This window comes from Topomyia yanbarensis, chromosome 3 (genome assembly GCF_030247195.1).
Source record: "Topomyia yanbarensis strain Yona2022 chromosome 3, ASM3024719v1, whole genome shotgun sequence".
Taxonomy (NCBI): domain Eukaryota; kingdom Metazoa; phylum Arthropoda; class Insecta; order Diptera; family Culicidae; genus Topomyia; species Topomyia yanbarensis.
Genome location: NC_080672.1, coordinates 409,647,064 through 409,670,763, shown reverse-complemented (window position 1 = coordinate 409,670,763; position 23,700 = coordinate 409,647,064). Strand labels below are relative to the sequence as shown.

The following is a 23,700-nucleotide window of genomic DNA, read 5'->3' as shown; positions in this document are numbered from 1 at the left end:
ATATTTCTTTGAATAAATTTGGATAGGTTTTGTTTATTAATTCGTTTATTGATTCGCGCATAAAAAATATGTGTAAAAAATCGCACATAAATATTAATTGTAAAGCTCCACGTCGCAATTTCCTTAGGTAGATGCTATTATAATTTTGAGCGCCTTACACCGTTGGTTCAGTGCGGAACTGTAATATCGTGACCTAAAAACCAAAATCCATATTACAGAGTTTATAACAAGCATACTATAAGATCTTACCGACAAAATTCGCGTGCGCCTATTGTTTCTAGGACTCAAAATCGAGGTAATGAAGTTTGGCTTTTTTGTGGTTTGTAATACATGAAAAATGAAATCATGTTAAATTATAGAAATAATTTTTGTTATTATTATACTCACCGATGATAAAATGCGTGTTAGAAACGCAATCTTTTATTATTGATTTCGATTCATTCACTTTCATTTCTAAAAAAACTAATTTGTGAAACAAACAAATGCTCTTGGACAAACAAATCCTATTTTTTTCAACAACGTGGCGGATACCATTTTCACTACTCGAAACATTACCATATTTATAGTAATTTTAAAAATAAGCCGTGTTCAGTTGAAAAACACTGGTAATTCCTTTTATTATTACCATGCTCGTGGTAAAACAGATAGAAGTCTGAAGATCCATTCCAAGTTGAAACCAGAATCATAGTAAAATTGACAATTTTAGTGGTTATTTCAATCATGAAATAAAACATAAATCAAATACACAAAATAGTAAAAAACACAATTAGTGTTTTCCGACCTGTAAGGTAGCTTTAAGCATTTTATGGTAGACTAAACATTATTCATGGTAAATTTAACTTTTTAGTGCAAATGGTTTTTTCTACCATGACTCTGTAGTTAGAACTACCATATCGTTCTTTTCAGTGTAGGTTATTACCACAGACTAACAGACATAACACTATGAAGGAATTCCTTAAAAAAACATTGATCCGACAATTTTTCCAGAACACTAACTCCACCTTTTATTCACGGTCCCAAACACTCATTTACTGGTGGGTTACCCCTCAGGTTTGGGAGCAATTTTTCACTAGTTGTCTATCCCCCATATGCTTGTTCATATGCCAGTGGCGCCATAATTTCAAATGTGGCCACAGTCCCAATTACAAATATATTTAAGATGAACGTTAAAGCGGGCGAAGCTTTGTTTTTAAGTGTTATGTCTGTTAGTCTGTGTTATTACTTTAAAAGTTGCTTGAAATTAGTAAACTATTGTGAAGGAATCACTCGTATTCGAATCAAATTATTCTAGTATAATTTTGTTAAACACTGTTACTTTTTTAAAAGTCTGTAGATGTCTGATTACGTCTGTAGGAAACCATCAAAAGTCTGTAAAATACAGATATGTCTGTAAATCTGGCATCCCTGGTTACCGTTGCGTGCACAGCAATGGGTGACAACTGGTACACAAAATCCAAAACGAGAATACTAGATCAACATCACTCGGTATATCAAGTTATGATATCCGTGATGTCAGGTGGTAATAATGGAAACGATTATCATCGACGATTTTTTTCGACGGTGATCATTGATTTTTAATTTTTTTGCTTATGATTATGACAACACTGCTGAGAAGTCCAAAAAATTATTGTTTCAAAATCGTTCGACACGGGTCCAACGAGTTTGTTGAACGGTTATTTGAACGTCGTCCAACATTGGTCCAACGAACATTCTTCATTGGTCCACGATTTTGAAACTAACCGTTCTTAGAGGGGGCCCACTGAGACCTAAGAGAAGAGAAGACCATCGCGTAGCTAAATTGATCCAGTCCTAACCTCAATATTGAACCAGCTTCTGATTGGTCATTTTGCCAGTCATGAGCGTTCATTATATTTACAATTGAGTTCTACAAGATGACGACACGAATGAACTCATAATGAATGAAGTTCATGTTTGACAATTCTCGGTGGTTTGTTTACTTTGTCAGTTGCTTGAGTTCGAGTGCAACGGGTGCTCATCTGTTACATTCGAACTCACGTAACTTCCATGTAAACAAACCACCGAGAATTGTCAAACGAAGTTCATCCGGCTTATTTTGTGGGGTTATGTCGGTTAGTGTAAAACCTAATCGGAATGGAAACCAGTGTTGCTGAATCTATTCTGGCTATTTTTCATACACATCAACATTTCGTGCAAATTGAATAAAAGACCTGAATGACGATATAGTTACGTGTATTGTTAAGAGAGACATGAATAAAAATTTAATTTAATTTTTAAATGCTGCTAGCATTGTAAATTCTTGGTAGAGGTGCGATCTTTTAGGTACAATTATTTTCGGCAATTGTAAAGAGCATTTAAAGGGAATCTGGCAACGATGAACGCTTGTTGTCTTCAGATTTACGGCAGGGCCAAGTCGAGAAAATTAAGAAGAGCAAGAAGCCTCCCGGTCAAACCATTCGGAATTTGATTCGGAATCCTGAATGGAGTCAGTATGGATTCCAAATCAAATGCAACAACCGATTCTGAGTCGGAATCGGTTGTTGCATTTGATTTGGAATCCATAATGACTCCATTAAGAAATCCGAACCGGTTCCGGAATGAGTTTAAGTGGGCTGTTGTCGTCTCTTCTCTTAGACTGAGACGTCCAAAAATTGTTTCAAAATCGTTCAACACGGGTCCAACGATGGACGTTCGTTGAACGGTTATTTGGACGTTGTCCAAATTGGTCCAACGAACGTCCTTCATTGGACGATTTTGAAACCAACCGTTCTTAGCGGGCGGTTATACTTCTACCCAGTCAAACCATTCCGGAACCGGTTCGGACTTCTGAGTGGATACATAGTATGAATTCCAGCTCAAATGCATCAACCGATTGAGTCGGAATCGGATGTTTTCTTGGAGCCAGATTCCATACAGGATTTTGAACCGGTTCCGGCATGGATTTAACGAACGAGGGGCGATTCACTTCGGTATTTTTGATTCAGACCAGGTCCGTAGGCAGGATTTTGTTTCGGGAGCGGCTTTAAAATTATTGCATAAATCTTTAATTCTGATCTGATGAAATTTTGAGAAGTTCCTTCCCGGTGAGCAAATTTTCTGGCAGAGACCGCTCTGCTAGATTTCTGTGTCTTGGTTTGGCAGCCCTGTCAGATTTCTGCGCGTATCCTCCCACTGAGACGTCCAAAAAATTGTTTCAAAATCGTTCAACACGGGTCCAACGATGGACATTTGTTGAACGGTTATTTGGACGTTGTCCAAATTGGTCCAACAAACGTCCTTCATTGAACGATTTTGAAACCAACCGTTCTTAGAGGACTGTCGGGTTAGTTGAGCTAGGGCGAAATCGGTTTCGCTCGCGTTTTCTGGCAAATTTTGACAGGAACCGAGCTAAACCCTGGCATAACTCGAACATAAACTGTGCAAAGATCCTGGCAATTCCTACCTGGTAGAATTTAGCACGAATCGAGCAAAACATCTGACAAAGATGTGGCAGGAAGCGTGCAGAGACCGTACATTTCTGACTGGATTCTGGATAAAAGTGAGCAGCATCGGTTGGTGTAACCGCTTCTGTCAGAAACGGTTGTTGCATTTGAGCGAATTCCTTGCCAGAATTCTCGCACAAATCGCGCAAAATGCTTGCTCAACTTTTGCTAACTTTCTGCTTGCCACGCTGACCGGGGAAAGGCCATGTGGAATTTCGGGGAAATGCGCTAATACAATCCCTCTAAGAACGGTTAGTTTTAAAATCGTCCAATGAAGGACGTTCGTTGGACCAATTTGGACAATGTCCAAATAACCGTTCAACAAACGTCCATCGTTGGACCTGTGTTGAACGATTTTGAAACAATTTTTTGGACGTCTCAGTGGGAAATAACCGTTCAACAAACGTCCATCGTTGGACCCGTGTTGAACGATTTTGAAACAATTGAGTTCTACAAGATGACGACACGAATGAACTTATCGACGTCAACATTTCATAAGGCATTATATACAATATGCTCATGTTGAGAAAATGGCGTCTGAAAAATTACCTCGTACTTTATATTCCCATTTATGAACAGGAGCTTGATTTAAGTACCAAACAACTCAATGCCGTGTTAAATTAACCATTTTTTCCGAATAACATGACAGATTTATTAAAACAATTGTATTTTGAACGTTTTTTATAGATAAATGTTTTGGTCCCTTTTGAAACATCGCACTGGTTTTGTGGCCTCTCCCATAATCCCTTTTCGCCGAGACGTTAGCTTATACCCAGTTAAGCTCAGCCGGAAATGAACTGGAATTCCGACTGGTTCCAGTTCGCATTCCGGCTCCAGTGACACAACCGATTCTAGTTAGAATCGGTTGTGTCACTGGAGCCGGAATACGAACTGGAACTAGCCAGAATTCCAGTTCAGTTCCGGCTGAACTTTACTGGGTAGTGCGTGCGGGTGAGCCCTTTTGTTTACAGCAAATGATTATGTGACGTTTATTTTGATCCCTTTCTTGGTGTTGCGATGTTTTTGTTCCCTTTTCAAGTATAGTCTTTTTCATTAAGAAAAGGGCCCATAAACAAATTTTTCCGTTTTGTTGTTTGGTGTTTCTGAGCCGTTAATTTTTGAGGGGAAGTGAAAGGGAACATAAGCAAAACAAGTTATTTTGCTTATGTGCCTTTTCGATAATCCATTATTTCCCCAACAGCCAGGTTTCAGAATCGGCTTATTTAAGGTATGTATAAAGCTTTGTTAGTGTCCATTTGAAGTAAGTATTAACCGGAATTGTTTACGTTTTGTTTATCGGCCCATTTGAAATGTTCTCGTCGTTATGATGAATGAAGTTCATGTTTGACAATTCTCGGTGGTTTGTTTACTTTGTCAACTGCGTGAGTCCGAGTACAACGGGTGCTCATCTATTACATTCGAACTCACGTAACTCCCATGTAAACAAACCATCGAGAATTGTCAAACAAAGTTCATCCGGCTCATTTTGTGGGGTTATGTCGGTTGGTGTAAAACCTAATTTTTTGGACGTCTCAGTGGGTACAGCAGAGATGCCAGATTTGAAGATTTGTCTTCATTTTGAAGACATTTGAAATGTTGTGAAGACGTGTTTTTCATTTTGAAGACAAATTTATTCGGGTGTCTGTCTGATTTCTAGCAGAATTCTGGCTCGAAATCAATAACCGATTCATAATCCTGGCCGTTGAAGACAAATGAAGACATTTTTTATATAATGTGAACAAAGAGAATAGTGAAAGAGACGCAGAGTGAAAATCAGTCAAAACGGCAACACTCCCTTTACGATGATTTCAACACTAGAATTTGGCAACCGTTTCCAAAGGCAGCACTTTAAATGACTCCTATTATATTTTGAAAACAAACCTTTTGTCAATCGTTGGATTTGTTTATCAAACGATGTGCATTTTGAAACAAAGAGATGAAATAATTCTATAGCTTGTTTTTACTTATACATAGACTCTAGAATGCACCTTACAATCACGATTGCACTAAATTCTGACGAAAATTCAAATTTCTTTTTTGATAGATTTACAATACTTATCTCCTCCAACTCAGGCATGAGTAATGTTTATTTACATTGCACGATTGGTCTGCTCAATAAGGTATTTTTGGCTTCACACTATTCGTCTCTTTCCCTATTCTCTTTGAATGTGAAGACATTTGAAAAAGATATCTGGTATCCCTGGGGTACAGAATGAACCAGAGATACCAGATTTGCAGACATGTCTGCAAATTCGCAGGCTTAATTTAAGCTGCAGATTTTTTCGATGACGCAGATATTTGCAGATATTTTAGTTTAATTCTCGACAAACATACACACAGAAAAAAAATGGCTTTTAGGCCGTAATCATATGTTCGTCGAGACTTTTCTCTTTTGTTTACTTTTAACATCTGTGATTCGCCAGTAACGGTTTGTCCAGAATTTCCTTTCAAAGAGAAATTTGACAGTTGGCTTTTAAGCCGTAATCATATGTATGTGGAGAATTGCAGATATTTACAGATTTTTTAGTTTAGTTGCAGATATTTACAGATTTTTGAAAATAAAGGCTTTTGGTTGCACTAATTTCAAATTACAACTTTATCTACTTAAGGTTTTTCCCGTTTTTCCTCCATAAGCTATTTTTCTCTACTTATCTTGGGTTATAAATGCACTATTTTCATTCAATAGAACACATCAATAATAAGTCATTTTTGGCCAAGAAGCGTTTTCCTGACATTTTTGGTACTTCCCAGGCTTTTAAAATTATTATTTCAGATATTAAAAAAGAATCTGGCATCTCTGGAATGAACTTTGTTTACATTCGACGAGTTTTGATTCGAGCCAACAACATCCTTGCATTTTTCTCCAAAACTTTAAACAATAATTTCTTATCAGTTCTTATCAAGGGTTTCTCTTGAAAATGCGAGTTTCCTTTGTGTGATATATATGACTGTAGTCTTTTGTGTTATTAAGCAGATCGGGCTGTATCGCTCGTCTCCGAGAAGGAATGAGTTCCCATATTAATATCGACGACAAGCGATTGTTGCTGAAAGAAGTTTTGAGTCGAGATCTAAAGGCGGCAGATCTTCGACTATCGTTGTTCGTAGCCGCTGCCAGGTCTTTCAAGTACGATTCTTGTCTGCAACCCTTTCCGCCAGATTACCTCATCAACGGCGAAAAGAATATTGATGAGCTGGTAAGTTATGTGCTAGCAAGCCAAAAGGACACGTAATCCTAACCATATACAATTTTCGGTCTTACAGAAACAAATTTTAGATGAATTACCCAAATTGGATACCCTAAATCTGATTGAGTTAAAGGACAAAACCGTATCCTTGCTACATTGGATTTTGTGCAAACACTCGGGACCTCGGTTGCGAACTGTTCCAAAATCTGAGTATGATTCGGTGTTTGCTAATGCTCCTTGCCTGACCGCGTTTCAAAGGCCTCAGTGGATATTTCATGTACAGTACCAAGATGACTCACATTCGGAGAGGATGTTTCGCGAGAATCTGGATTGCTTTCAGACTCACCATGCATACCACGGTAGTAAGGTGTTCAATTTTTACTCTATACTGAACTATGGCCTACAGCAGCACCTAAACAAGACTGCCTTATTCGGTGAAGGAATCTACCTGTCGGCAGAGCTGAACGTTAGTCAAATGTTTGCTCCGACTGGTGCCGGTTGGTCCAGATCGGTACTAGGAAGTCACCTCGCCTGTACTGCACTTTGTGAGTACATCGATAATCCTGCCTATGTCAAATGTCAGGAGGAAAACCAAAGCACATCAAATATACCGGAGAGATATATTCTAGTTAAGAATAATGACCTTATTCAGGTGAGGTATTTGCTGGTGTATGGTAGTAAGCGGATAGTTGGTCCCGTTGGCACAGCGATCGGTCTGAACAGCGGAGGACTACGGGGATCGACGTTGGAGCAACGGGCAAAACAGGTTGCTCCAAATCGCTGTCTGAGGTGGATGGCAGCCAACCAAAGTTGGCTGCTTGCAGGTGGGTATTTTCTTATGCTACTGGGCATTGGGATGATGAACAGCAGGAATGCACATTATATGAAGCAGATGTTCTGGCAGAAGATTAATCATATGTGCAATGCGTTGTTTGGCGGCGTTGCCGAGGGAGATACGTGAGCGATGGATATCTTGGACAACAAACGGATCATGGGCAATGTAGTACAAGCGGTGAGGCGCAAGGGGTTAGATTGAATAAAAATGTTCAACTGATCGTTTCGTATATTTTTCTTATCCATGACAATCTGCACCTGCATTTATAGAAAAACTAATCAGCAATCATTCTGATGGACATGCTTCCGTCATTAGCTTGATGTGCCGCCCTCTTACATATTTTTGACTAACCAAACTAGATCTGTTACGTAGGGACATATGGAAGCAGGCATAGACAAGACGAGAACTATAAACAGAGGAAAGCCGAGCCATGGTATGGAAAGATAAAGAAAGGCAGGGCCATAGTCTTGGTAAACATGATAAGACAATCAGCCGTATTCTGCATTAGGGACCATTCATAAATTACGTAACGCGTTTAGGGGGAAAGGGGGTACGACAAGTTGTGACATATGGGGAAGGGAGAGTAAGCTAGATCTTTACGTAACATGTTTTCACTGAACAAAGAAATTTTTTCGAAGAATTTGTTACGTAATGGGGGAGAGATAGAGAAATTTGTGACAATTTATTACATAGGGGGAGGGGGGAGTCAATTTTAGGCAATTTTCGCGTTACGTAATTTATTAATGGTCCCTTACAACGCATCGCCTATTCGAACGAATGTGGTTCGTATTCTCATGGGGTTTCGAGAGATTGACACCGGTATGGTGGAGTGCACTGGCTTTGCACCATTTTTGCACTTTCTAGCAGAAGTGCAAAAAACTGGGTATGTTCCATTGACACTTCTGCTAGAAAGTGCAAAACCAGTGCATTACACTACACCGGTATCAATCAATCGAAAATCCTATTAATCATTTGTAGTGTTCTTTGAATCATATTTGCAGAAAAATAAGAAGAAATCGTTAACTTTTTTCTTTACCTGATGCCACATGATCATCTTGCTCTCTAGGGTCATGTCGAGGTAATCAGACACATTGGCGGCCTTATTCTGCGCGGCGCGTGACTAAACTCACCTCATTTTACGTGACTTTTTAATCCTAATGCGAGAAATTCCTTCACAATAGTTTACTAATTTCAAGCTACTTTTAAAATAACAACCTATGGGATTTTCGATTGATTGACACCGGTGTAGTGGAGTTCACTGGAACTGCACTATTTTTGCACTTTCTAGCAGAAGTGCAGAAAACTGGGTGTTCCATTGACACTTCTGTTAGAAAGTGCACTCCACTACACCGGTGCACATCAATCGAAAATCCCACTAGTGTAAATAGGATTTACACAACCATCTACAGACTTTTACAGACATCACGGTTAAATAAAAAAACCTACAGAATAAGTTCTTTTAACTTACTTTTGAATTGTGCGTCGCTTTCGGACTTATTAGTGTGTGTGTGTTTTTTTATTTTATAGTAAGGTCAAAAAAGCTTCAAAAGCCTGGCCTGTAGTGTATTGGCACTGTGTGGGACTCACGACTCACGTTCGTGCCTAACCACTAAAAACATTTCTTACTTTTTACGCCCTTCTTCCCCACGGAACTACGTCATCGTATTACTTCGTGGAGGGGGGGGGGGGGGGGGGGTTCGTTGCGCTTTCGTCGCACCTCTTTCTGCTGCTCTATCACGGAGCCTCGCTTGGTTCATGGAGTGGCACGACCTATGAGCTTTGATTTAACTCTCGATTCCTCTCCTGCTTCTTGTCTCCATCCATTACGTCGCCGTTTATTTCTCGTCCCTGTGGTGAGCCGTTTAGGTGCTGATTCCCTGAGCCATTCAGCTCATGTTTCCGTGAGTCATTCAGCTCCCGGCCTTATAACGATCCGCTTGTATAGTGCTCAACGGTGAACTCATCCTACTCCAACCGATAGTTCCCCGACGGAGGAATTTCGCCCGACACCGATACCCGCTTTCTTGAGCCATTTAGCTCTACTATAATCTTCCAGCTTTACCGCTTATCCTACTCCGATTGAGAGTTCCCCGACAACGGAATTTCTTTCGTTATCGGTGTTTGTTTCGTGAGCCAATTAGCTCCCCTTTTCGTCACGATTCTGTCGGGTAGTCCACGGCGCCGAATCAGCCCTATCGTGAATTCCCCGCTCCCGATACCGATGCACGTTTCTGTGAGCCATTAAGCTCCCCGCCTCGTCTACTCGGTCTAGTCCCCGGCGGTGGACCTAGCCTACTCAACGGCCAGCCAGCAGATGCTGAGGTCCATCCAGCGATTCCGGGTAGAGCGTAGCTTCCGGTTCACTGGCGCCCCAACGACCCACTTCTGGTTATTCGACGCGGTCTACTCGGTCTAATACCGAACGGTGGATCTAGCCTACTCACGAGCTACCCGGTAGAGTGTCGTCGTCGGACCGGCGATTCCGGTGAAGCCTGACGTCCGGTTCGCTGGCGCCCCGACGACCCGAGCCCGGTGCTACATCGCGTACTACTCAACTGGTCCCCGGCGGTGGACCCAGTCTACACCGTCGGTGAGTTTCCCGGCGGCGGTATTTCTCCCGAAACCCTATTTGTGGTTCCACTGCGGCGTTCTAACCAATGTCATTACTTTGTTGGTCCCTTCGCCACATCCTTTGCAGCTCGGAGAGTATACTTGTAACAACTCTGTTGACAGCGTCCCAGATATGCTCGTCGCGGCACATCTCTTCGACGATATTGTCCACTGTTATATCAGGCATACCCCTTCGGACTTCTTCGAATCTGAGGCATTCGAAAACCACGTGTTCCGGTGTCTCTTGCACGTTCACACACTCCGGGCAAAGGGGTGACGAAGCGTGTCCAAACCGATGTAGGTATTTCCGGAAGCATCCATGCCCGGACAAAAACGGCGTTAGATGGAAGTTCACCTCTCCATGCTTCTTATGTACCCAAGTAGACACATTTGGGATGAGTCGATGGGTCCACCTTCCTTTCTCCGCGTAATTCCACTCTTGCTACCACTTAGCCAACGAGTCCGCTCGAACCAGTCTCCTTGCATTACGTTCATTTCTCCGCTGGTAGCATTCTACGCCCTCAGCCAGAGTGATGCAGATGGGAACCATCCCGGCAATTACGCATACCGCCACCGACGATATCGTTTTGTACGCACTCGCGACACGAACAGCCATTAGGCGAAAAGTGCTTGTCAACTTCATCCGGTTCCGCTTTGAGTTCAGCAGCCCAGGCCGGTACGCCATATCTCAGGATTGAGGATGAGACATTCGCCAGGAGACGTCTCGTGCTGCCTCTTGCCCCTCCGTGATTCGGCATGATCCTGCGCTAGTTGTCCTCGCAGCCTTCTCACATACATAGTCGACATGGCAGTTGTAATTCAACCGATCGTCAACCATCACACCCAGGTGCTTCAGCGCGCGCATCGATGGAATGGATTGTCCCCCGACGTTGATCTCGAGACGCTGGATTTGCTTACGGTTGCTAATCAGCACTACCTCAGTCTTGTGGTGAGCCAGCTGCAACTTGACGTTAACCATCCAGGTTTCCACGATGCCTATTGTCTCTGCCGTCAGCATCTCCACCTCCTCAATGGTCTCGCCCGTTATCGGCAGGACAACATCATCTGCAAAGCCGACGATCTCCGCTCCCCTGGGCAGTTCCAGTGTTAACACTCCGTTGTACATAATATTCCATAGCGTTGGGCCGAGTATGGAGCCCTGAGGTACTCCCGCCGTTACCCTAATCGACCTCTGCCCCGTGTTCGTTTCGTAGACCAGAACTCGGTTCTGAAAGCAACTTTTCAGAACCTTGCACAGATAGTCCGGAACCCGCATTCTATGCAGCGCTACGGCGATGGCTCCCCAGCTAGCACTGTTGAACGCGTTCTTCACGTCTATCGTTACCACGGCGCAGTAGCGATTACCCCTTCTCTTTTGCTTCAATGCTTTCTCCGCGTTCGCGATGACGATGCGGATGGCGTCCACCGTCGATATTCCTTTTCGGAACCCGAACTGTCTCTGCGATAGTCCGTTCTCACTTTCAGCGTAGGTCGTCAGCCTGATGAGGATGACTCTTTCCAGGAGTTTACCGAGAGTATCCAGCAGGCATATAGGCCGATACGATGCTGGATCTCCTGGTGGTTTCCCTGGTTTTGGCAGTAACACCAGCTTCTGGATCTTCCATCTATCCGGGAAGTAGCCATCGTCCAGCCATTTCTGTAGGACTATCCTAAACATGTCCGAAAACGCCAGGATCACAGTCTTCAGTGCCACGTTGGGGATACCATGCGGTCCAGGAGCTTTCTTCGCTTTCAGCCCTTTTGTCACTATAAGGAGTGCTGGTTTTTTAATCCGTCCGATAACAAAACGCAGGTTTATCATGAAGAAGTTTTATTTAAACATCGCGATTTTTTAGATAAAATTATTACATGTGCTTTTATGTAGTAGAGACAATGAATGAAAAAAAAATGAATTGAGTCACGTCAAGTCTTCAGAGACAAACAGATGATCGGTGTAGCGAACCACAGACAATTGGAAAGCGCATGCATACCTACAAGGAGCTCGTCGTTGGAAACCCGATTGTCACCTGCATTTCCACCATCTACATTAGCGTACGGTGTAGGCCCTCCACGATAATTTTCAGCTTGTCTCCGCACATTTCGACTGGCGTCATTGGACCCTTGATCCTGGCCATAACGACGCGGTAAGCATTGCCCCAGGGGTTAGCGTGCACTTCTCTGCACAGCTCCTTGTAGCAGGTGGACTTGCTTAGCACTATCTCACGTTTAAAAGCGGCCCTGGCCGCCCGGAATGTTCCCTTACACTCTTCTCTGACTGCCTCAGATCTTGCTCTCTGAACGCGTCTTCTGGCTTTTAGGCAAGTAGCCCGGAGGATGCTTAGCCTTTCGTTCCACCAGTACGCCGGTAGTTCCTCGGCTCCATTTTCCTCGGCATTGTTATATCGCATACCCTAGCTATTGTTTCCGACAGCTCATCGACACTCGGAATTGGAGTGACGCTGTCAGCACGAAGTGCTTCCACAAAAAGGTCCTTGTCGAATTCCTTTATTTTCCACTTCCGCTCGCCAGTCACCGTACGATTTTGCCGACCAATGGTGTAGTGGATGGCTTGGTGATAACTATATGTGTCCTGCTCACGAACTCGCCAATTCATGTCATCCGACAGCGACGCGCTGCAGAATGTTACGTCGATGATGGATTCCCGACCGTCTTTACGGAATGTGCTAGCGGAACCTTCATTGCACAGCTTTACGTCCAGCTTCGCCAGTGTTTCCAATAGGCTGTAACCTCGTGCGTTGGTCAGTCTGCTACCCCACTCCACGGCCCAAGCGTTGAAATCTCCTCCTATAACAACCGGCGTTCGCCCGACTAACAAGTCGGTTAATGCGTCCAGCACCCGGTTGTATTGCTCTGGTGTCCACCGTGGAGGAGCATAACAGCTACACACGAATACGCCGTTTATCCTGGCGATCACGAAACCTTCGTTTGTGCTATCCACCACTTCGTGAACAGGGAAACCGCCCATCACTTGGATTGCCGCCATCCCTGCACTATCCTCCACCCAGTTACCGTTATCGGGAGAGACACGATTCTGCTCTGCAATAATTGCAACATCGCACTTCATTTCTGTTGTTGACTGCCACAACAGTTGCTGTGCAATGTCACAATGATTTAGATTGAGCTGGGTAACCTCCATCATGTGTGTGTGTGTGTTAACCATCGTAACTCCCACCAGCTGGTAGTGATTTACAGAAAAAAAGATGTTTGCATGTATTTAAACATATCCATGCTGAATGTTATGAATTAACTTCAGTCCCGCTTCCGCAAGGACCGTTGAGCAAAAATGAAAGCTAAACTGTGGAATAGGCCCGCACCCTATTCCACTAACTGGGCGTAATATAATTGACTTATCACGTCGACCACAGAACAAGAACTGATCTTTATTTTATTCACATAATCTTACAGAGTTACGTTTATGATTGGTGCCGTGTGCACCGCTTCATGGCTAGTCCCTCTTGGTGCCGGGTGCACCAGGATCGGTGACTAAGCGGGCGTCGGATGACGCCGCTCACCATTTAGACTGCTACACAACGTTTGGATTTAGGCGAGCTCGCCTCGTCGCGTCCTCCAATTTCTGGATTCTTCTGGCGTTTTGCATCCATCGCCAAATGATGATGGCAATAATCACTGCCAGCACCAGCAGGCCGTCTATGGTGTATCCTGCCGCTTCGTGTGTGGATATTTCGTTCTCCACAGTGATATCGGAGCTCGACTCGAATGGCCATATTATTGTTGGTTGAGGTTGCTATGAATAGCACCGCATTGCCGCGGTACAATCGAAGTAGACTCTGGGGTCGGGTTCAAATCGTTGAGTGCGCATTTCTCACCGACAATGCGCTCGAATCGTTGCTGGGTGGTGCCTGCTTGCTGACAATGCTCGGGAGGGCACATTTTCCGCTGAGCTAGGCCTTCTTGTCCAGCATTTCGTCGTTGGGTTCGATTATAGCGAAGTTGGGTTGCTGACTTCTATTCGTGTCATGCAGCAACTAATGGGTTTTGCATTTGGCTACTTCCACATGCAAATAACTTGGTTCAAGGATTTAGGTAGGTGTTAGCTCAATTGACTTTCCGATGACCCATTTCGTATATAGCGCCAGACATGTTCCGCGGTCATCGTTCCATCAACCAGCCCCGCCTTACTGTAATGTTTTTATCAAATAGATTATAACATTACAATAAGACTTTCGATTCCTTACATGAGGTAAGAGGTCGAAGCATATTTAGTGTATTTTTTTGATTTTTGAATATATATAATAAGTATATGTCTGTAGAAAAATATACCTACGTTGGGATACTGTATAAAATATGATTACATTCGACGACGTGTTTCATGTTGTTCTGGGAAGCGAATGATTCTGCTTAACTAATGTTCTTGAGCATAATCAGTACCGCATAACGTAAATGGTGGAATTGCACCGCATTAACTTCTGCTGCGTTGAGCTTCAAGTTCACTTTCAACATTTGCTCCTCTTCACAATTTGATGGTCTTACCGGACATTTCGAGAAGTCAACAGCAACACAGTTTGCCCGCAACGGGACATACTCTTGCTTTGTGTTGTCACTCATTGTTTGTTCACGTTTCACACACTAGGTAGAAGCAAATACAAATTATTTGTATTTGGTAGAAGAAATCAATTTTTGCCTTTGAAGATAGACCAAGAGGCGCGCGGGTAAATTCAATTACTTGCCCTGTAGCGTCTGAACTGAGCGAGATGAGAAACTGAACTGCTAAAGACATTCTTAAGAGTCAAATGGAATCGATGTACGGTTAGTTCATATGCAATGACATGAAATTCTCAGATGCTTTTTCCTCGGTGTATAGAATTTTGAGTTCGGCTAAACTTTATTCGGCTTAATAGTAAGTGCCCCTGGTTTTGGAAGCAAATGAATTCTCCAGGATGAATCAGAAAAATGACATTACACTTTTTGGGCGATTCATTTAAAAGTTTGTTTATATTCGATTCCCGTAGTCAAGAAAAATTTGGGAGAAAATTAGTATAATAAATCTGCTGCGAAAAGTACAGGCAAAAGCGAACCGTAATGGCTGAATCCGATTACTTCGGTTTGGAGCTGCTTTACAAAACGGTGGAAGGTATTGTTCAAACCAAGTCGGATGTTTTGATTGCCGTCGTCCATTGGTATCTGATCAAAAACTCATTTCGCAACGTCGGAATCGGTGACGATGTAAGTAATGTGCTTCTATGATACATACGGTATATTGGAAACATTGTGTTTTTTGTCACAGAAAACCCTTTCCGACTCGGAGGAATCGAACGAACTTTTGCCAGACGGATGGAACAGCAACCCGCTCTCGTACGCATTGCGATACGTCAACAACGGCCAGTTATATATCCTGCATGGGATCGACAGTGAAGGAACCATGATTGTCAATCTGCTGCAGGTTAAAACGTTGAACGTATCAAATACCACTTTTCAAATCGATGACACTGTTAAAGCCGTTAAGGGGTCGGTTACAACTCTGATTTCCGAGCTGTCCACTGTTTTGGACCGAATCCGAACGCAGCTATTGGTTCCGGTGTTCGAAAGTAACAAAAAAGATGGTGGAACGCAAACTGCACAGACTAGCAAGGAACCGGACAGAACTGAACGGGAACCATCTTCATTATTAATAGGGCCAAGACTGCCGGGAAGGCTCCCAGGGTCGGGCACGCTGGGAGTAGGTAGCGTAGGCCGTGGCGATCTGGATCCATTCGGTCGAGGTGGAGGAGGCATGCTTTTTGAACCTCCCGGTGGATTCAATCCGCTGGGAAATCTACGATTCCCTGGGCCTCCCGGTAATATCCCAGGAGCACGGTTCGATCCCTTCGGACCAGCAGTGGGAAACAATCCGCGGCTGTTCCGCAATCCGGACCCTAATCCGGATCATATGCCGCCTCCCGGTTACGATGATATGTTTATGTGAATGAAGCAAAAATGGACATTTTCACAACGATAGGACTTGTGCGTGCTGTTGTTTTTGATTTGAATTTTATTTCCGCATCTATGATTGAAATAAAGGAATGCATTAAAACGTGAGTTTTACAAAACAATGCCGTCATCGTCATCCTCATCGTTCAGCTTGAACAACTGTTCCAAATTTTCAATCGTAACTTGCTGCGAGCTCCACCTACCACTCTGATCATTCTGAATAGTTTGATAAATCGTTTCTTCGATCGTATGTTGAACAATGAACCGATGTACGAAAGTTGGCCTAGTCTGACCGATTCGATGTACCCGACCGACCGCCTGCAGTTCCTCGCCCGGGTTCAAAATGGGTTCCACCAGAAATACGTGAGTAGCTTCGATTAAATTAAGTCCTTTGGAGCCGGCCTTCAACGGAAGTAACATACAGGTGATATCGTTCTTGTAGTCTTTAAACTCTTCGATACTCTTGTAGAACTTGATTGATTTTGTCCGGAATGTGACTGCGTTTTCTTCGAGGGCTCTTGCTAACATCATCAGAATTGGATCCCAATGAGAGAAAATTATAATTTTTACGTCCGGTTCTTTGTGCTTTAGCTCGAGTATTGTTTCAACCATTTTGAGAATTTTATTGGAGTAATTACCGCGCACGTTGATCTGCTCCGATCTGTCGGATTGGGAACGAGTGACGTAATATATGCTGAAATGAAGGAAGGAAGTTTTACGATCAATTCGTTTTCGAGATTTGAACAATCAACTTACTCCGCGACTCGCTGTCGGTGACGGCAAACTACACAGCTAACCTGATTTCCCTGGTTACGGGCAATCCGTATAATCTGTGGAGCACAAACGATACAAAAGTGGTGTCCGCACTGCAGCACTGCATATTTCAACGGTGCATTCCGACATATCGGACAGGGATCTATTTCTTCAGTACTACCTAAATGCTGTAGGTATTTCAGTGTACCTTTCAGTCGAACGAATTCCTGTTCCGAATTCATCTTCTGAAACTGCAGATCCTCAAACGTTTCATCTACCTCACAATCCAGCACTTGCTGGATGGTCTTGCGGGTGTTGTTCTGTTCGAGTTCCTCTACGGTGACCACTTGTAACCGAGACCGGCACATGTTTAATTCGTCATAGGCCGCAGCCGTGTAGTTGATTTCAACCCAGTATTTGGAGTATTCTTTGAATTCAGCTTTTATGCGATCCAGATAGGACAGATACAGGTCCCCAACTTCGATAATGGCCTCATCGAAACGTTCCTTCTTGGAGAATGAGTGGATTTCTGTAAGGCAAGAGTCATAAATCTCAAAATAGACACAAAAATGTATCACTTACGCCTGATGATCATTTCCTGGGACGTCATCTGCCAGGATCCTTCCGTCGTATTGGTACTCTCCATAAACTGCTTCTGGAAGATTACACACTCGTAGTGGTTGAGAACAGTCTTCACCTCACACAATACACACGTCGGTCGCTTCCGCCTTTCCTTCTCCGGTAGATCGGGCAACTCGGGATCCAGGTGACAAAGAAAAGCTGTCCTCACCAGCTCCTCGATACGAACCTTAACGTGTTCCGGCCAGAGATGGCTTGGTTTGAGATTTGCACTAAAGTAATCAATCATATCGAAGGCTTTTTTCAACAGACCCCGCTGTTTTTTAACCTTCTCCAACCAAATGGTAAGCACGTAATCTAACCCTCGCACGGTATGTATTTCCTCTGCCATCGTGTTCTGATTTCGTACCTCGACGTTCAGTTTCAGTAGAAAGTTGGCCGTTTTCACAGCGTCATGATCGATACGATAGATCACACTTCGCCACCAGTGACCGTCGATCTTGTTGTCCAGTTTATTCGAAATTTCCCGCACCTTTTCCGACGCTGGAATCAACTCTCTTTCAACGTTTTTGACGGTGTTCGAGTAGGTCTCCACGTACTTCCACTCCAATTTGGCACATTGTTCCTCGAAAGCGGCTACCTCTTCCACGGCTGTCGCAACACCGGCCTCCTTCTTCAGATTTATAACATCCAACAAATTCCAGAGAGCATGAATCTGTAGCAGTGTATCGACACTAATCGTTCCTTGGTAATCATTCGCCCAACGCAGAACCGATTTGTACATCTTGATGGCTTGATCGTACTCCTTCCTAATCACATGAACTGCTGCCATCCCGTTGATACTAGAGACAACGGAACGCAGTTGAGATTTGCATTCCATCTCGTTGTTGGTAATCAAATGTTCTCGCAACTCATTCGGTGTCAGTAGCTTTTTGGTGGTAAGTTGATCTGAGCGATGAATTATCGAAGGAATGGTACAATCCTGGCGCAGTTTTCGTAGTGGTTCCATTAACTAAAAACAAAAAAAAAGTATTTATCTACTTTCTATCCCCAAGCCCCGAAAACAACTAATCCAAGCTGCTATCACCTACCAAGTTAAACGTTTGTATATTCATCCGCGAAACACAAATTTCACTACCCAGCTTTTCGGCCTTCTCGTGAAACGAAACCGCACACTTGGCGTGCTCCATGCGGTAGAAAAATTTCTGTAAATCGGACATTGTGATGTAGTGAACGACGTCCGTCTGCGGCGGAATTCCCAGCTGATCAAGAACGGCAGCCTTACACGTTCGCCACATGATCCGATTCATTGCCGTTAGCAGGGGCAGTGGATTACCGAACTGGTACCGATGTGTCAATTCCCGCCAGATGTGATAGTTGTTGTACGGTGCATAGTCCAAGAAATGAACTAATCCGTACAAGTTGTCCATACTTTTCTCGATCGGCGTCCCAGTGACGGTCCAACGATGCACAGCAGGCAATGTTTTAACCATTTTGGTGGTCTGATTGTGAACACCTTCGACCATTTGAGCCTCATCAAGACAAACGCGCCACCAACGCACCAGCGGAAGTGGCGATACAGGGCTGAGAAAACGTTTTTCGTGACGAGATGTCCGCGCGACAGCGTTTGTAAAGTATATCTCAGTTTTCAGTACATTATAATCCGTCAAAACAGCATCGTATTCCGCCAAATCCGCTGGACTGATCCAACCGCTCTGAGCGACACCGTCGTAAACAAAAAATTTAAAACTTTTATCGCTGATATGCTTGGAGATTTCCGAAGCCCACTGCATTTTGATGGATACTGGCGAAACAATTATTGTGGTGCCAGCCTCGGTTAATGGCTCCGATCGCCAACATTCCGGACATATGTACCGGCCCGGTTCATTTGCAACATGTTTTAGAACGCACTTCCTGTGCTGCTGCAGGCCACATTTTTGGCATGCGATTAAGTTCCTCAACGATACTTTATTGCAGACGCATTTCAGTTCTCCTTCAGGTACTTTCAAAAACGTCTGCTCTGTCTCTAGTTCCTGCAATTTACGTTTTTTCTTTCTGTTATATAACATCAAACCCAACATTTCAACAGTTTTCCCCATTCCCATCTCGTCGGCTAGAATGCCACCTGCAGGAATACAAACATCCACAGGTTCCTCATCTACCACCTCATAGCTGTCTAGATACAAGTAAAAATCAACTCCAGCTACATTGGGACTCCTCAAAGTTGCATATTGTGCTGGCAGCCGTTTCGGAACTGTCTCCCGATCTAGCATCCACCGAATCGCGTTAATTTGATACGGCCTCAATGTTGGTCGCAAACTTTCGTGACTTATGTTCTCCGGAATCGACTGGTCCAAAACGTCTTCCAAGTGGGTCTCCCTTAGTCGGTTGTAAAATTGACCAACAGTTAGGGTGCTGCCATCGGTTTCCTCTGGGCTGAGTTCCAATTCTTGCAAACGAAAAAAATCCTTTCGTTCGACTTCGTTGAACAGCAGCTCTACTAGGCGTTTTCTTTGCACAATACAACCAACATCCTCAAACTCCTCGGGACGAAGCCGTCTCAAGAAGACACCCAAATATACGGTATCACTAGCAGAAGCATCGGTGCGATGTTTCAACTCATATTCTGGAACTCGTTTTACATCTGTAAATTAAAAGAAACTGTACTACGTAAAGCAAGCGGGACAATCTAAATTCAGTAACCTCGCAGAAAAGATTTTATATCCAATGATCCATCCAACTGTTGGTAGAATTCCCGTTCGTATGAAAATAGTCGCTTCTCATCACAGTCCTTATTGGTGAATCGTTTATCTCGAAGAATTCCAATGTCTGTGAGGCAATACTCCATTGTCAGTGGTCAAATTGGTGCAGACCCAATAAATTTATTACGCTTAGTAGTAAAAATGAGCACAGGCAAAGAATTAATATTGGATTAATATACCCCACAAACCATCTTAGCACTAACCTTCCACAAACAGCATAAATTTTGTTTGTAAACACACATAAATGACGAAAATTTGTAAAGTTCATTCAACCTTGAATGAATTCGTTTTACACTGACGAAAAAAGATTCGAATAAATTTAAAGCTTCCGCTTTGAATAGGACTTATACGTATAAGAAATCGGCGAAATTTTTTAATGAAATTCTATTGCCCAGCAAAGCACTATCATGCATTAAATGTGTACCATAAATCAACCATTTTATTAAACGTTTAAAAATCATTTCTAATATAATTGGTTAAATATAGACCACACGGAAACGAAAAACTACCTAAAATTGAGTTCCTTTGACTCAATGTCTTGGTATCGTGGGGGAACTTAAAATTAGGTAAACCGTGTTGAAGGTAGTTTCCATTTAACAACGGCAAAAATTACAACTCATTGATAGGTTTTTTATACTTAAATTTAATTTGAATTTACCTAATTTTTAGTATACCCCAAACAACTCAAAAGTACGTTCCTCCACAGAAGACCTCGACTGAGTCGAATCTCTCGTTTTGTTTTTGACAACACTAATAAGTGCGAAAGCGACGCACAACTTAAAAATAAGTTAAAAGAACTTATGCTGCAGGTTGTTTTATTTAACCGTGCAACCATTGCCTGGTATAATATCGGTATAAGTTACAACTGAATTATACGTGTTTACTTCCCATTGAAAAAGTCGCTCAAAATGCACAAAATACCCCAGTGAGCAAATTTTCTGGCGGAGACCATTCTGCTAGATTTCTGTAGGGATTGGTTTGGCAGCCCTGTCATATTTCTGCGCGTATCCTGTCGGGTTAGTTGGGCTAGGGCGAACTCAGTTTCGCTCGCGTTTTCTGGTAAATTTTGACAGGAACCGAGCAAAACGTTGCCATAACTCGGACATAAACTGTGCAAAGATCCTGGCAATTCCTACCTGGTAGAATTTAGCACGAATCGAGCAAAACATCGGACAAAGATGTGGTAGGAAGCGTGCAGAGATCTTGGCCGTACATTTCTGACTGGATTCTGAATAAAAGTGAGCAGCATCGGTTGGTTTAACCGCTTTTGTCAGAAACGGTTGTTGCATTTGAGCGAATTCGTTGCCAGAATTCCCGCACAAATCGCGCAAAATGCTCGCAGAAACTCTGCCAGCATCAATTTCGCTTTGCTCAACTTTTGCTAACTTTCTGCTTGCCACGCTGACCGGGACATTGATACTCGATCAAACCATTCGGAATTTGATTCAGAATCCTGAATGGAATCAGAATGATTTCCAGCTCAAATGCAACAACCGATTCTGAAACCGTTTGAGTCGGAATCGGTTGTTGCATTTGAGTTGGAAATCATACTGACTCCATACAGAAATCCGCACCGGCTCCGAAATGAGTTTAACCAGCCCTCTAAGAACGGTTTGTTTCAAAATCTTCCAATGAAGGACGTTCGTTGGACCAATTTGGACAACGTCCAAATAACCGTTTAACAAACGTCCATCGTTGGACCCGTGTTGAACGATTTTGAAACAATTTTTTGGACGTCTCAGTGGGAGGTATATGAGCACCAACCCGGTCAAACCATTCGGAATTTGATTCGGAATCTTGAATGGAGTCAGTATGGGTTCCAGCTCAAATGCAACAACCGATTGAGTCGGAATCGATTGTTGCATTTGAGCTGGAATCCAGACTGACTCCATTCAGAACTCTGAGCCGGTTTCGGAATGGGTTTAACTGGGAAACTGGAGGCGATATATGCCCGAATAGAAATGTACAGTATCAAAATTTACAGTAAATTCTAATACTATGATATAACACAAAAACAATTAACTTTAACGTTTTTACAGTAAATTTTAATGTAAAATTGATTTTTACCGTGAAAAAGGGGGTTGGTTATGTGTCTTAACATTAACAAATCGATTTCTTTCTATACATTTTTGACGTAGGACTACGTCTTTGTTTTCGATATGGGGGTGCACTCTGCAAATTCTACAAAAATGGTATGTAACGAAAAGTGGTCCAATTTTAAACGCATATAATTCAGCCATCTCACGATAAATTTTCAAATTTTTTGCACAAATCGCCCCGAAATACTTCTAAGAATAGATTCCAATAGATAAACCCAAGGATTTTTGATATCATAGCATTAAAAAATTAAATAATATACAACCTTGTCAAAATATCGCGCATTAACACACAGAAGATAGCGGTTCCCAAGCCCTGTACGACAGAATGGTGTACCTAGCGCGCTACGCTTCTATGAATGACGTCATCATCGACTATTTAAAGAACGGACTTGGCCAGACACGCTCAGTTCCCTGTTGAACGGCTGGCGAAGTAGATCACTGCGCTGTGTTTTTTACAGCCAGTGTAGCTGAGCTAGAAGTCCGTTACACTGGCTGTGGAGGGACGCTACCCTGTGTCGTCCAACAGGCGACCGCTCCAACTGTTTCCTAAATGCCGCTGTAATGTTGCCAGTAAATTTTTGGTTTAACTAGCACATGTATTTGCTATTTTCGCTTGAAATTAAGTAATGTAGTGGTAGTAATAAGCTTCCCATTTTGGTTTAAACGCAAGGACAGTTTTTAAAACAGGATTTGATTAATTAGTTTAGCTCATCTAAGCAATTTTATCAATTCTGTAATTTAAAAGGAATTTTACGGAACTTGGTGAATTTGGCCCCACTTGCAACTGGTATAATCAACCTGCACAAAGTGTTGCATAACGCAGGGCTGTTTTTTGGAACAAAATCATTCAGCCCTTCGCTATGCAAAATCACGATATTATGACAGATGGGCTAAGCGCGGCGGTTCCTTTCAATCGGGAAAGGCCGCGTGGAATTTTGGTGAAACGCGCTAATAGTGTCGTGGTGGTACTAGTTGTCTCTTTCGCTCTACCCATCATCATCAGCGTTGACTCATTTTGCATTGTACGCTTGGGTTCAATGTTTGGGGCGAATGTGTTGGTAGGTAGGGGAACTGGCGGTAAAATGAACAGCAAAGTCATTATTTTCTAACTAATAAGTGACTGAGATATTACAATCACCTTATGTTTCTTGTTAGACATGTTTTGTACATATCTGGTAAAAATACTTCGTCATAAACACATTTTTTCAAACGTGATTCTTGATTTCTAAACATGTCCAAAAATGAGACATGTTTATAGCGAGTGGGTAAAATGAACAGATTCTGGTGACCTGCAAAATGTCCTGTATGTATGCAATGTGCAGCGTTGGAAAGCACTTTCCGATCAATGCTAATATCTCAACAAATCATGAGCTTTGCATATACACAGGGCATTTCGCAGGCAAAAAAAATTGTCACGGAAGAATTGAATTTTCATGACGTAATATTTACCATTTTACAATCCTGTGG

At 42.8% G+C, this 23,700-nt stretch overlaps 3 protein-coding genes across 4 annotated transcripts; 2 read left to right on the top strand and 1 right to left on the bottom strand.

Moving 5' to 3' along the window:
• Nucleotides 1–6,294: 6,294 nt before the first annotated feature.
• On the top strand, nucleotides 6,295–7,701 carry LOC131692401 (protein mono-ADP-ribosyltransferase PARP16-like). The gene is made up of 2 exons (XM_058979420.1): nucleotides 6,295–6,655; nucleotides 6,723–7,701. The coding sequence occupies exons 1-2, from the start codon at nucleotides 6,467–6,469 to the stop codon at nucleotides 7,605–7,607; spliced, it is 1,074 nt and encodes a 357-aa protein (XP_058835403.1). The 5' UTR covers nucleotides 6,295–6,466; the 3' UTR covers nucleotides 7,608–7,701.
• A 7,318-nt stretch (nucleotides 7,702–15,019) lies between these two features.
• Nucleotides 15,020–16,143, top strand: LOC131690046 (proteasome inhibitor PI31 subunit). The gene is made up of 2 exons (XM_058975505.1): nucleotides 15,020–15,296; nucleotides 15,358–16,143. Exons 1-2 carry the CDS (start codon nucleotides 15,153–15,155, stop codon nucleotides 16,033–16,035), a joined length of 822 nt encoding a protein of 273 aa, XP_058831488.1. The 5' UTR covers nucleotides 15,020–15,152; the 3' UTR covers nucleotides 16,036–16,143.
• Nucleotides 16,144–16,151: 8 nt separating this feature from the next.
• LOC131690045 (E3 ubiquitin-protein ligase SHPRH) lies at nucleotides 16,152–20,402 on the bottom strand. Of its 2 annotated transcripts, XM_058975503.1 has the most exons (6): nucleotides 20,338–20,402; nucleotides 20,076–20,262; nucleotides 18,464–20,016; nucleotides 17,376–18,384; nucleotides 16,797–17,322; nucleotides 16,152–16,734 (listed from the first exon to the last, which is right to left on the bottom strand). In XM_058975503.1, the coding sequence occupies exons 2-6, from the start codon at nucleotides 20,218–20,220 to the stop codon at nucleotides 16,152–16,154; spliced, it is 3,816 nt and encodes a 1,271-aa protein (XP_058831486.1). In that variant the 5' UTR covers nucleotides 20,221–20,262; nucleotides 20,338–20,402. The 2 variants fall into 2 exon arrangements, with proteins under 2 accessions (XP_058831486.1, XP_058831485.1); XM_058975502.1 differs by lacking the exon at nucleotides 20,338–20,402 and having other exon boundaries at nucleotides 20,076–20,331.
• Nucleotides 20,403–23,700: the final 3,298 nt, after the last annotated feature.